The sequence below is a fragment of the Sander lucioperca genome, chromosome 21 (assembly GCF_008315115.2).
Source record: "Sander lucioperca isolate FBNREF2018 chromosome 21, SLUC_FBN_1.2, whole genome shotgun sequence".
Classification (NCBI taxonomy): domain Eukaryota; kingdom Metazoa; phylum Chordata; class Actinopteri; order Perciformes; family Percidae; genus Sander; species Sander lucioperca.
Window position 1 is genome coordinate 3,455,779 of NC_050193.1, and position 14,996 is coordinate 3,470,774.

At 41.7% G+C, this 14,996-nt stretch overlaps 2 protein-coding genes across 3 annotated transcripts in view; both read right to left on the reverse strand.

Moving 5' to 3' along the window:
• Window positions 1–3,283, reverse strand: part of casc3 (casc3 exon junction complex subunit) — a 30,995-nt gene extending 27,712 nt beyond the window's left edge. For both annotated transcript variants that reach the window (XM_035996782.1, XM_031300024.2), the window contains exons 1-3: window positions 3,041–3,283; window positions 1,240–1,264; window positions 983–1,038 (exon numbers count right to left, since the gene is read on the reverse strand). In XM_035996782.1, coding sequence (XP_035852675.1) covers window positions 983–1,038; window positions 1,240–1,264; window positions 3,041–3,238 — 279 coding nt within the window. In that variant the 5' untranslated portion in view covers window positions 3,239–3,283. The remainder of the gene's footprint in view (window positions 1–982; window positions 1,039–1,239; window positions 1,265–3,040) is intronic.
• Window positions 3,284–8,198: 4,915 nt separating this feature from the next.
• Window positions 8,199–14,996, reverse strand: part of LOC118494148 (stonustoxin subunit beta-like) — a 37,914-nt gene continuing 31,116 nt past the window's right edge. The window contains exon 4 of the mRNA XM_035996845.1: window positions 8,199–8,889. Within this exon, the coding sequence (XP_035852738.1) occupies window positions 8,372–8,889 (518 nt within the window). The 3' untranslated portion in view covers window positions 8,199–8,371. The remainder of the gene's footprint in view (window positions 8,890–14,996) is intronic.

The window sequence follows — 14,996 nt, forward strand, 5'->3', positions numbered from 1 at the left end:
AACACAAATGTTGACGAATCAATCCGAGTTTTTAACCAAAGAACAAAAGAAGTTTGAGAAGGAGTAGGCGGAAGAGTGATGTAGTGTGTGTGTGTGTGTCTCTCTGTGTCTGTGTGGGGGCAGGTTACTTTAGAAATGTAAGAGTAGAGACGCCCACGATCAAGTTTTTAGCCTCCGATACAGATTCTCCATCACCAATGAGCAACATCTGCCGATAGAGGGCCGATGGGTAGTTTAGTATCCCGACAGCCTGGGTTCTCCTCTTAAAAGTGCTGTCTAGAATTTGACTGTGTATCAGTGTTGAGGTTACACGACCATTATTACACAAGGAGACCAGGTGAATCAACGATTTGGGGGGGGGGAAAGACGGCATAAACCCCAAAAGAGTTAACATGGAAATCTTTGTTAACGTTTTGTTTTGTGCTGCATTATACATACGGGACATTATTCTCTTATGGTGTCCATATTTAATGCTGGTCTCTAGACTTTATCCTTGCACTATTGGACCTATGTGCACTACCACCATGACACACACTCTCATAGAGCACCTTACCACGCATACTGAATCACAGGGTCAGTCCCTGCCCTGGCACTGCAAGCCTCTCATACATCCCTTATAGTACATTCATGTGGATTTTTTATTTAGTATCTTTTCTATTATTGTCCATATTATTCATGTATTCATGATGTATGTTGTGTGTGATGTCTTTAAGCTACTGGGACCTTGAATTCCCCCTTGGGGATCAATAACGTATCTATCTATCTATCTATCTATCTATCTATCTATCTGGTCAAAGAAAATGAACTTAAATGGAAAGCTCAATCTGATTTTTTGGAGGAACATTAATCAACGTAATGGTTTTTATTGCACGTTAACAGCGACGCTGGTCTTCCTGAGAGGGTCAGGTTTCCCGTTTTCCTTCTATACGTCTTACTGGAAGTGGAGGATGTACGGGAGACTCGATGTATTGACGGGTCTTACCTCTGAATGGGAGCCGTTTTCCTCTGCGTCAGCACTGTCGTAGTCAGAGAGGACAGCTGCGCACGCACACACACACACACACTCATTATTCTGGACTCAAACATGTTTCAAAAGCTTGGCACGAGCCCCAGTTTGTTACATTGATGCACAACAATAAAAAAAAAACTGTAATCAGTGTCTTCTTATTCACTTGTATGTTTGCTGTGCAAGATGGGTTTGATTGTACAAGGGTGCAGGGCTGTGTTCTGGATGCTTACCTTCTCCTACTCCGTCTTCACTCTCCTGCAAAGAGAGAGGTACAAAAACAATATCAGCATCGCCATCAAACCACTAAATTAAGGAAGCACCACAACAACAACACCACTAACTAGGATACAGTCACACTGGGAGCTGCTAATGACTCTTTTCTTCCTGCAGCACAATGAAAAGCATCACATGAGAGAATTCAAACTTGGCTTGAAGCTTGTTTGCAGGTCCCATGAGTGCAAACTGATTATCTCGCTGCCAGATTTTAAAAAAACGGGTGCTCTCTCCTTGGAGCAAACTTTTAAAGAGTGAATAAAAACAGGCACTGCCTTTGATAAAAGAGACAACAGGCAGAGATGGAGGAAGCGTTTAGTTGTAGTCTAACACGACCGACCGATCTGTCAGTTTGAAGGTTTACCAGACACAAAAACACGGCACAGAGCTTTACACGGTACTATCGCAAAGACGGCCAAAATTGTTACTACGTTAATAACGTAAGATAAAGATAACATAGAAGGAAAGAAAGATAAATGGAAAGAAAGACAGATGGAAAGAAAGATAGATAGAAGAAAGACAGACCGACAGACAGAAGGAAAGATATATAGAAGGAACGAAAGAAAGATAGATTGAAAGAAAGATAGAAGGAAAGAAAGACAGATAGATAGACAGACGGAAGGAAAGATGGATAGATATATAGACTGATAGAAGTAAAGATAGACAGACAGATGGAAGGAAAGATGGCTAGATATATAGACTGATAGAAGTAAAGATAGACAGACAGATGGAAGGAAAGATGGATAGAAGGAAAAAAAGACTGTGTGGTATTAGTGCTTTTACAGCAGTAAAGGATGTGAATACCTAGTCACCATAACCTCTGGGTCATGTATGAGCAGAGTTCTCCTAGTCACCATAACCTCCGGGTCATGTATGAGCAGAGTTCTCCTAGTCACCATAACCACCGGGTCATGTATGAGCAGAGTTCTCCTAGTCACCATAACCTCCGGGTCATGAATGAGCAGAGTTCCTGCTGGACGTGGCAGACTCACGGTAGCATTAGCATTAGCGGGGCCTAGCTGGCTTTCTAAACAACAAATCCTAACTTCCCACACCTGGAAGTAAACACCGTCTCTGTAAGCTGGCAAATAAACAATTCAAAGCGTCTTATGTTTGGTAAAAAACCTCGAGAAGGCAAAGTAAGGAGGGGCAGCCCGAGCCGGTGTCACGGCTGAATGTGTTACCCGTGTGAATGCGTTCCAACTGGCGCCTTTTCGTCTCGTTTCACAACGGGGGACAAAAGTTAACTATATGGACTGTTTACGTTAAAAATCTGACAATTTAACATGGCATAATATTAAAGTATATAACCCAGGGTCCACAAATTAGCACCGTCTACTAGCCAAAGATAGATTTGGTAGATTTGTTTCACTCACCAGCCAAAAAAACAATTGTTATTTACCGTTATTGAGAGGCTGGTGAAATTTAAAACATATACTAACGTTAGCTATATGGCTGGTGGACAAATACGTTCATTCTGGACCCTGTATATAACGTTTTATGTTGAAAAATGTCTATGTTAGAGAGGTTAAACTTCTCTAACGTAACGTTTCCTTTGAGCTACTGAAGGAAACTCAAACTAACCGTTTATATCAGAAGTCAAACAACTCTACGCTCGTAATTATTTAACGTTACAGATAATTCCCCCCACAGTAACGTCACACCAATGGTTTCCAACAGGCAGCGGTGTGTGTCATAGCTGCCGGCCGGGAGACGGAGCCTTCAGCCCGGCTAGCTAGCTAACTGTTAGCTACTCACACATTCGGACTCCACAACGGGTTTGGGCTCGGGCCGGATCGCTGCTGCTGTCTCCTCGGGCGGCTCTGGGTCTCTCACGCGGGGCTTGGTCGTCGGGGAGGCCGACCTCCCGCTGTCCGAACCCGAACCAGACTCGTCGTCGTCCTCGCTGTCCTGGGACGCGCGCCTCGTCCTCCTCCTTCGCCGCCGGTCCGCCATCTTAGTTCTCGAATGGTTGGAACCGGAAGAAGGCAAGGGATTGTGGGTAGGCGAGTTCTTCTTCTTTAGAGCGTCATAAAACAACTTATTTTCCTGTACTGCCATCTACTGGGTTAGGGTTTTATATATATATATATATATATATATATTCGTTTTTTTATTCATCTCGAACAATCAACAATGTTGCAAAATAAAACAAAACCACAGAAATAAAACACAAACGATCAGAATTTACCAAAAAAAAATTATATAAAATGATTAGTTCGAGAATGAGCAGGCAGAAGCAAATAGCTTATTAGGTCCTGCTCCTACTTCACAATATCATATTATTACAAAACAAATAGATATGCAAATACAGCATACAATCGTTCAGGTCTTACAATAACTAACATCAATAAAACAATATACAATAATACCTTTACATTACAATTCCATTCCTGTGTTTCGGTCTATTCATTTCTGTATTGGTCAAGTATTGATTTCTTTCATGTATTTTTGAACTGAATGATATTATGGCTCTGTTTTGTCATTGTTCAGTCCATTCCATAAGGTGACCCCACAAACTGAAACACACATGTTTTTAACAGCAGTTCGCACAAGAGGTTGTTTGAACATACATTGTCCTCTTAGGTGATATTCCCTGTCTCTTTCATTAAACATTGCGCGTATCTTACATGGTAAAATTATTTTCTTTAACTTTAAACATAAATTGTGCAGTTTTGAATGTAACAATGTCCAGAAATTTCAGCAAATGTGAATAAAAAAAAAACAGATGATTAGTGTGCTCATAATACCCGGTGTGATTTATTATTATGATTGCTCTTTTTTGCAATGTGCAAATATTTTATAAGTTGCTTTTGTAGGTATTTCCCCCAAACTTCCACACAATATAACAAAATGGTAAAATAAGTGTGCAGTACAGAGTATGTAATGTATTTTGGTTAATATGTATCTAGTTTTGCTCAATATACCAATACTCCTGGCCATCTTCATGCACAGATATTTAATGTTGGGCTAACAGCACAGTTTGTGGTCAAGTACAACCCCCAGAAATTTACTTCATAGACTTACTTTAATTATTTCGTTATCAATTACTATTTTAACATCTGTATTTATAGTACGATTTCCAAATATCATGAATTTAGTTTTCTTCAAGTTTAAAGATAACATATTTGAATCAAACCAAAGTTTTAATTTATTCATTTCATTTGTGACCATTTCCAGCATCTGCTGCGAGTTATCCCCGCAACAAAAAATATTTGTGTCATCTGCAAAAACAGTAAATTTTAGTACATTTGATAGTTTGCAAATGTCATTTAGGTAAAAGATAAACAGTTTTGGGCCTATATATATCAGAGGTGATTTCTTTAAGACTGCAAGAGAAGCCCGGCTTCCCCTAAAATGTCAAAAAATGAATGGTCAAATATGTACTATTGTGTTAACATTTTATTGACTAAAAATGCGTTAGAACATGTTCATCTCGAAGACGAGTTTGTTCCAAATCAGCTACATATAGCAGGTTGACTGACTTGATTTCCTTCTCATACATTCCCGTAGCGTCACAGTGCATTTCCCAGTAGCGTGGCGTCCATGGACATCAATGGGGCTGCTTTCAACTTTCAGGTCATTGGATAAATGCTGCGATTATGTCCCGCCCACAGACACTCAGCGTCTCTGGGGGTGAATGGAGGAGTGGGCTGGCCTGGACTCCGGGCTTCTGCGTGATGATTGGAGGGTCTGTCGAAAGGCTGCATCTCTTTTTGATTGACAGCGATTTTGTACTATAAAAAGTCGCCCAAGCTATTCAAGCACAGTCCCATCGCGGATATTGCAAGTGTAGTCGAAAGACAAACTGCTGCAACCTTGGTATTTGCTTGGCGAAATTGCTAGCCAATTGCTTATTTACCTGTAATTAATGGAAGAAAGACATTTAGTTGCGCTATAGTTTCTACTAGCGTAATGGCTGGCGACATCTAACAGAAGCTTTTCCAAAACTTAGGAGAATTCACCCTAGTTCTGTTTTGCCCTTAGAGTTCACTCTGTACTGGTCAATGTCGCCGCCTAGTGGCGAGGAGTACAAATGACTTTTACACCACTAGAGACTTTCTTTCTTAGCTATAACTGGGACATGGGAAAGCTGTGTGATTACTTGGTATTCCTTAAAGACATGGAGTTGGACAGTGCAATGCCTCAACTTTACAAACTGTTCTCATTAGTGGCAACAATTGGAGCTATATCTGCAGGTGTAGAAAGGAGCTTCTCCTGTTTAAAGCGGCTCAAGTCCTACACCCGTAACACAATGGGCCAAGGCCATTTAAGCAGCCTAGCTATATATATATATATATATATATATATATATATATATATATAATGTTTCTGGATTAATATTACTGCTGCATCAATGTGTATGTTGCATTTTACTGCTGTATTGTTTAAAATTATTGGTTTTGTTAATGTATGATTTATTTTCTTGTACTGCCATCTACTGGATGTATTTAAAAAAATGTATTTAGCAAAATTCATATACAAACAATATGGCTCAAATTTCTTCACAATATTATAAAGGATCAGGTGCTTACAAAAAGTGCAAATTTATAAAAACCAAATAATAAAAATTTAAAAAAGAGGGAAAAGCAAAAAACTAAAACAAAACATAATTAAAGCTGCAAGCAGCGTTGGACGGGCCCTCGCACCTCCTTGCACGTCGGGGTTACTGGCGGACGCCGCTCCTTGCGACCATGCATTTGCACGGCACTCAGACACTGCAAATCGTCACAAATAAAAAGGGAACTCCCTGCTTCTCCCTGAGTTCAATGATATCTCACACAAGACTCTACGCCATACAGTTCTTAAGCTGTGAAAAGGGCCATGGCTAAAGCATAGGGGGAGGGCCAAACCATGACCAATGACAAAGGAACTCTCTGCTTAGTTAAATGACACCTCACGCAAGACGGTTCAAATGTTATGAAAGGGGGCGTGGTCTGAGTATGTAGGCGTGGTTAAAGTATAGGGGCCGGCTCAGTATCACATGTAGACCAAACATAAGTTTCATGTAAATCGGATTATTTTTGTCATATAAGGCCAATTTTTTGTTGCCAGCAGGGGGCGCTATGACTAAAAGTCAGTTTTGGCCTGTATATGTCCTCAGGCCTGGACTCTTGTTGATCTTGGGAAATTGCAGAGTAGAATGGACAAGCAGAATGGACAATGTACACTCTAGTTACAGCCACTTTCTCGTTCATCGCTAAACACTTTGCCACCATGCCACGCCCACACCGTTTGATGAAAAGTTTTTCTTTTAATAACTTTTCATTTTTAACGTCTTAAAATGGAACTAAAATATTAAAAAAATTTAAAATTTAAAAAATATCAAATATTTCACCAGGCCTGATGAATGTGCAAAGTTTGGTGAGTTTTTGAGTATGATAAGAGATGTTTGTCATATATGGCTGATTTCCTGTTGCCAGCAGGGGGCGCTATGACCAAAAGTCAATATTGGCCTGTAGATGTCCTCAGGCCTGGACTCTTGTTGATCATGAAAAATTTCGTCCAGATTGGAAAATGTACAATTGAGTTACAACAGCTTTCTCGTTCATCGATAAACGCTCAAAATGGCCCCCACGCCATGGCCACACCATTCGACAAAAAGTCTTGATTATTTTAACTTTTCATCTTTAAAGGAATATGCCACTATTTGTTGAAATAGGGTTATTCACCATCTCTTCTATATTTATATAGGTGGGCAAATGCATTTTTGTCTCAGTGCATGCATTGTCTTAGTCCGCCAGTGCCGGCGCTAGCTTAGCTTAGCGTAGTCAATGGAATCCTTTGTTGCCGGTTAGCATGTTGTGAGTAAAAGTGAGCCAACAACAACAAAAAACAACTTAATTACTTCTTGTGGCCTGCGTATTCACAACGAGTACAAATAGCAATGCAGATTAAGACTAAACGATTTCCTAGGCAGATATTGACTTGGGACTATATTGGGTGGAAGCACAGCCGAAGCACTGCTACTTGGGCACAGAGATATCACGCAACACCTGAAACCCCCCCAACTTCTGTCAACATAACGGCGTGAATATTAGCTGGCTATTTTTCCTACAGTAAACCGTGAATGGTGATGAACATGGCGGATTTTGTGAGTGACGGAGAGGATGACTTCTCAGACAGTCAGGATCCAGAAGCATACCTCTAAGAACCAGAGTTTTCAGAAGAGGAGCGTCGTGCTTTGGAAATAGAACAACAGGAGGAGGAGGTTGCGATTGCTCAACAGCCCGAGGACGTGAGGATGAGAGAACACGAACTGGAGGTGTGAGTGTGTTTGAGTGTGGGGGAATATGCCAACCTATGCCGACTGAAATAGAGAGTCTGTGATGTGGACAAGGTACTGCCATCGACGACCACGCTCAATTTGTCAGATCAAGATGAGCGTGCCCGCAGTACATTGTGTCACAGCTACAGAGGATTTCTTTGCGTTGATCCACCCTGCAGTCCTCGACTTTTTTTTCGGTGCGATAAAGTCAACTGGGAAAAACGCCAAATGGACCCAATAAACAGCTGTAAATATAAAAATAAAAAAAACAAGTAGATGAAAAATAAAGCTAGGAATTTGTTATTCATATTTTTCAATATTAAAGAGTTTCACAGTGTTACTTTTTTCATAACTTTAAGGGCTTTTACATACGAAACAAATTCATGATGAAATATATTAAAAGAGGAAGCTATTGTGCCTTTAAAAGTCTTTATTTTCACAAAGAAGGTCTCCAACAACATACAAGTATTTACTTCCTTTACTGCAGTAAACGTCCTAATACACTGAAAATACTACTACAAGTAAAAGTCCTACATTCAAAACTTTACTAAAGTTAAAGTAAAATGTTCCCTGTGTGTGTGTGTGTGTGTGTGTGTGTGTGTGTGTGTGTGTGTGTGTGTGTGTGTGTGTGTGTGTGTGTGTCTTTAGACTTCCTCTTCAATCCTGTTACAATCCAACACAAATACAAAGACATGAAGCTAAAAACTGCAACCATGCAGAGCATTAAAGGGACAGTTGAGATGTTTACAGGTGGGGTTGGATAGTCGGTGTGTTTTCTAATCTCTCTCCATATGACCCGGATCACACAAAGAGAGAAGTACTCAGACCTGCAGAGGACACAGAGGCACTAAGGAATCAGGGTAGACACTAAACCCAGGATAAAGAGGTTGCGTGAATGTGGTGTTGAAGGTGTGGAGGTGGATCAGTGAGTCAGAGGAGACTGTGTAGAAGGACAGAGTGCCAGCAGGACAGTCGACATACACTGCTACTGGAGTGAGGTGTGCTCCGCTGGTATCGTGCATGACAGAGTAACCATCCTCATCAGAGCAGAACAGACTCCAGGACTGATCATTCCCTCCAAGCAAACAGTCACAATCGACTCCTCTCCTTCCGATTCCTCTGTAACTCACTGCTATATCAACTTCTCCTCTCCTCTTGACCTCCCAGTAACAGCGACCAGTAAGACCATTTCCACACAGCAGCTGTTTCCAGGAGTCAAATCTGTCTGGATGATCAGGATATGACTGATCCTCCTCCACATGTGTCACCTTCCTGTTGTTGTCAGACAGTTTGAGGTTTATGTGTACTGTGTTTGTGTCCAATTCCAGTTCACAGACATCTGATGGAGAGAACAAGACACAATACTGCTGCAGGTTATCATCTGATGATATACTAACAACTTTACTGACAACTACTGAAAGAAAATAATTTAAACTTCCATGTCATGTTCAGCTGTGAATGATGTTTAAACTTTAACTTCAACAATCCAGCTATAACAATTCAGTTTATAAATACATCTGATGGTGATTTACAGATTTACCATTTGTATAGACTGAAAACACAATCACAACTATGTTTTATTAAGATTCCGTCTCTCAGCCTGCTTTCCATTTCCACCTGATCACCTGCAGCTGGCTCTAAAACCATGTGTACGCTGGTCTGATGTCTGTGTGACGTGCACACCTTTTGTTTATAGAAATACCAGTTTATGTGTGAAAATATTTGTGGTATTTGTGCGTATGTGTCGTGTATCTGGTCCCAGGTTTACCTTCCAGGGAGGAACTGGAAGGTAAATCCACCTCAACTCACTTTATTCTACTTTTCAACATCTTTGTGACATTCTGTGAAAGTTCTTGACAAAAAAAAAAAAAAAAACTACCACCACTGCACTATCATAAAAAACACACAACCTATTAACCTTTGACCTTTTCTCTGTTTTGCAGACATGTGCCTGATGTATAAATTTACCCATGATCTTGCACCAACACCACTCAAGCAATGTGTGTCATTCTGCAGAGATAATGTAAGGGTCTCCAGGGCTTCTGTATGAGGTGACTGTTACACTCAATTTAAGAAAACTACATTTGGTCAGCTTTTTCATTTACTGTAGTAGAAAAGTGGAACTTAATTCCACTTCATATTAGAGATTGTGCAAGTCTCAGCAGTTTTAAAATGTCCTTAAAGACTTGGTTGAAGGTGAATCAACTATGTGATCATTGATCTTTTATAACATGGAATGCATATTTTGTATACTGGTTTATATGTTATGTAATGCTTGTTGTATGTTATGTTCTGTTTTGATAGTATTGTCTGTATAGTTTATATTGTGTATATTGTCATTTTATCTCCCTTGCCCAGGGACCACAGATGTAAATTAGCTGTATAGCTAACTGGTATAGGGCTTGAACTGTGCATGGTCCTTGACCAATAAACTAATAAGCTAAATATTAATTATATTGTGTTGTTTTATGACCTGTAGGTTTTAAACATTGTTATTAAAACATCTGGAGAAGAAAACTGAAACAACACATCAACTTATATCTGTCAGACTTGTGAAATATTAGTTTACGAGCAGCAGCAAGGCAACAACAATCTGGGTATCATTGGATAATCTGTAATTCATTTGTAATTAAAAAATGAAACAAATTTTAGGTTTTTGTTTCAAAACAAAAACGGTTTCTGGTGTCAAACAAAAAAACGGTTTGTTTTGTATTTGGCAATTCCTTTTGGATTGAAGAATGAAAAAGTCTGTTCAATTGGTTTTATAATTTGAAACCAAAAAACGGAAGTCACGTGGGTGTTTTGATTTGAGTTAAAACAACGAAATCAGGTGGTCTGGTCTGTTTTTTTCTAAGTTCATATTTTCGTTTTCTTTTGAAGCAAGAAATCAAGTAAGATGACGTGAAGTAAAAGTAAATGTTTCAAAATGAAAGCATGGGCGAGCTGAATTCTAACTTCTTTCCAGCCACACTGAAAGAAACTCTGGAGAAATGAATCATCGTACTTCAGTTAAGAAAATGTACAAATCTAATGCAACATGCAGCTGAGACCTCACGAATCAAACTTTAAACACACTCACACTTCCTCACACCAGGTCTCAACCACTGCAGTCCACCATGGTCCGTCCTGCAGGAAGAAACAAAGTCAGAACGAACTTCAAACACCTTCACTCAGATCCTCCATTAATCATGAACCAGAGTTCATCAGTTAGTGACAGAGAAACAGTGAGAGAGCCGCTGTTGTCTGTCCATGTATCCATACCTGAGAGTGTCCAGTCTCCAGTTTGGATCCTTAAGTCCAGCTGACAGCAGCTTCACTCCTGGATGACTGTAGCTCAGGTCCAACACTCTCAGATGGGAGGGGTTTGAGCTCAGAGCTGAGGCCAGAGAAGTACAGCCTTCCTCTGAGACCAGGCAGTCTGACAGACTACACACAGTGGACATATTATCGGACTGTGGAAGGAGCACTTTGATGAAGTCCTAAACCTGCTCCCTGTGGCAAATGAGGTTCACTCTGACATACCTTAGGTTCTGATGATGGGGTAGTGGGAAGTGTGCTCCAACTACTTGACCCATAAGTAAGCGACTTTGAGTCCTTGAAAATCGCTATACAAATTCTATTATTATTATTATTATTATTATTATTATTATTATTATTATTATTACCAGCTCTCTCAGACTAGAGGACTGGGAGCTGAGAACTGAGGACAGAGCTTGACAGCTTCTCTCTGACAGGTTGCAGTCACCCAGCCTGAAGAAGAATCAGCAATACACAAGAAAACAAAAGTTATTTATTTTCTGAATAAAGAAAAACTACATTTAATCTGGAGAGTTGTGTGTGCACGTACAGAGCTTTGTTGGAGGCTTTGACCACTGGCAGCCTCCTCTGAAGCAGAGTATTTCTTCAAGTCAAACACGTCCAGATCTTTTTCTGATGACAGTAAGATGAAGACCAGAGCTGACCAGTGAGGAGGAGACAGTTCATCTGTGGAGATACTTCCTGAACTCAGGGACTGTTGGACCTGCTCCACTAGAGAGCCATCATTCAGTTCATTCAGACAGTGGAACAGATTGATGCTTCTCTCTGCAGACAGATCCTTATTGAGCTTCTTCTTGATGTACTCAACCGTTTTCTTTTTCGTCTGTGAGCTACTTCCTGTCTGTGTCAGCAGACCACATAGACTCTGATTGGACTGCAGTGAAAGACCCAGGAGGAAGCGGAACAAGTCCAGGTGTCCATTGGAACTCTGTAAGGCCTTGTCCACAGCACTCTGGTAGAAACCTGTTTTGTCTCTGAAGATAGACAGCCTGGATGTTTTTTGCTCTTCTGTCAGCAGGTTGACTCCAGAGAAGATGAATGTCAGATGTACATGAAGAGCACCCAGAAACTCCTGAACACTCAGATGGACAAGCAGAACACCCTGTCCTGGTACAGTCCTCTCTCCTCTTTAAAGATCTGTTTGAACACGTCTGAGTACACTGAGGCTGCTCTGATATCGATGCCACACTCTCTTAGGTCTGATTGATAGAAGATCAGGTTGCCTTTCTGCAGGTGCTTAAAAGCCAGTTTTCCCAGAGACTCAATCATCTTCCTAATCTCTGGACTCCAGTGTGGCTCTGTCTCAGCACCTCCATCATACCTAATGTTCTTCAGTTTGGACTGTAGCAGTGATCCAGCAGAATACTTGGATGTGGCACATGATGTGGAGGCTTTGTGATGTCTTGATGTAGGAGGTGATTCTGCTGGCCTGCTCCTCATCTCTGAATCTCTTCCTGAAGTACTCCCCTTCTGTGGGTCAGTGAACCCTCTGACCTCTGTCACCATGTCAACACACTCAGGAGGGATCTGATTGGCTGCTGCAGGTCGTGTGGTTATCCAGAGGCGAGCAGAGGGAAGCAGTTTCCCCCTGATGAGGTTTGTCAGCAGCACACCCACTGAGGTGGAATCTGTAACATCAGTCAGGATCTCAGTGTTGTGGAAGTCCAGAGGAAGTCGACACTCATCCAGACCGTCAAAGATGAACACGACCTCTTCAAACCTGCACATTCCTGCTTCTTTGGTTTCACTAAAGAAGTAATCAACAAGTTCCACCAAGCTGTACTTTTTCTCTTTCAGCACATTCAGCTCTCTGAAAGTGAATGGAAATGTGAACTAGATGTCCTGGTTGGCTTTGTCTTCAGCCCAGTCCAGAGTGAACTTCTGTGTTAAGACTGTTTTCCCGATGCCAGCCACTCCCTTTGTCATCACTGTTCTGATTGGTTCATGTCTTCCAGGTGTCTTGTCTGATTGTTGTTTCTGGTCTGTCTGGTTTCCTGGATGCTGTTTCAATCTGTCTGACCTCATCATTGACCTCTGCAGTCCCTCCTTTTGTGATGTAGATCTCTGTGAACGTCGGATTCAGAAGGGTTGGGTTTCCTGCTTTAGCAATCCCATCAAACACACACTGGAACTTCTGCAGGTAAGATTTGAGTTTACGCTTACCAACTGCAGCAACCCTTCCTTAATAAACAAACAGACAACAAAGAAGATCAATAAGTCAAAGAACATATTTCAACATTTCCTCAGAATGAGTAAATAAATATATATTTTGATCCATCTCTTGAGACATTAGTAAAGGTCCCATTTATCCAGCATGGTAAATCTTTAGAGAAATCCTCTTACTGCTCTGCAGACAGTCAGCCAGCTCCTCCTGCTTCATTCTCCTCAGGAAGTGCAGTATGATCTTCAGAAATGCCTCTCTGCTGCTCCTCCTCTGCTCTTCATTCTCAACGTCCAACACCTCCTCATCCTCCCTCTGACTCTCTAAGCATTCTGGGTAATCTGGACACAGATCCTTCTGGAGCTTCTTCAGCTCTTTCTTCACAAAAGTGCCAATGTCCTCCTCCAGCAGCTGGAATATAAGATTATATGAATGACCAAATCAAACTGAAATCATGGAGGCAAACATCAGATCCATGTTGGACAGATTGACAATCCAGTGGTCTAAAATGTGCAGCATGGAGATGATTGTTAGCCGAATAGATGTAGTAGATGTAGTAGTTGTTGTACATGTACAGACCATAAATATAGAGTCCAGGTGTTAAAGGTATTAGCTTCTCTGCATTGGCTTCCTGTAAAATCCAGTGTTATGTGCCGTGTTTTGTTTTGCTGTGTTCTCTCTGTGTGTGTGTGTGTGTGTGTGTGTGTGAGTGAGATTCTCTTCAGGTGTGTACTGGTGATGAGACTCCTGCATCTGCAGCTGATCAGCTGATGAGGGGAGGTGTTAAATGGCTGTGCCAGGCCAGAGTGAGTTGTTGCTTCAGTGGAAGCCTGAGAGTGACAGAGTGGGGAAGCTGCTGTGGAAGCCAGCCGTGAGTGAGCAGAGAAGTGCTGTTGTGAGCTGTAAGACGCTGAATCGAGCCAGTGATCGTCTTCCTTTTGGAGATCGCTTTCAGTTGTTTTGTGTTGAGTTTGTTGAATAAATGACCCTATTTACCTTTTGTCTAGACCTCCTGGGTTTATTATTTAAATTGTTTGCGTCCTCCACCCCTAGACAGATTAGGGGACGTAACATCCAGGATTTAATTTAAAATCCTTCTCCTGACCTACAAAGCTCTAAATGGTCAAGCACCTACATATCTTGAAGAGCTCTTAGTACTGTAGTATTGTCCCACTAGAGCACTACGCTCCCAGAATTCAGAGCTTCTCGTGGTTCCTAGAGTCTCTAAAAGTAGGATGGGAGCCAGAGCCTTCAGCTATCAAGCTCATCTCCTGTGGAACCAGCTCCCAGTCTGGGTTCGGGGGGCAGACACCATCACCATATTTAAGAATAAACTGAAAACCCTCCTCTTTGATAAGGCTTGTAGTTAGGGAGCGAATAGAGTAGAGGGAGACAGGCCAGTACAGCCGGAGCCGGTTGGGGAGAGTTCTAGCCCGACCAGGCAGTTCCTTCCTTCCTGTGACACACTGAGCTGCTCTCTCCTCTCTCTTTCCATTTGTTTCCATTTGTGTGCATCCTTGCCCCAGAAATTGTTACTAACCTAGCTCTGGGGAGTTTACTCCCCGGAGTCCTTATGTTTCTTTTCCCGCCCATAATATTCCCTTGGATTAGGGTGGCACCACGATCTTGGTTGGAGCTGTCACTGTGGTCCAATGCTCTGCAATGCCTGGCGATGCTCTGCAGTGTCTTGCTACGTCCACCCATGCTGTGCTGTGCCACGCTACATCCTGTAACGCCCTTCAGTGCCCTGTTATGACATGAACTACGACGACTACCATTTGTAGTCACTGTTCCATTATCTTTGTGACTATTATTGCCACTGTTCAGCACATCCCCAACCGGCACCGTCAGACACCGCCTACCAAGAGCCTGGGTCTGTCCGAGGTTTCTTCCTAAAAGGGAGTTTTTCCTCGCCACTGTCGCATTAGCCACTGCTAATGCTTGCTCTTGGGGGAATTACTGGAATT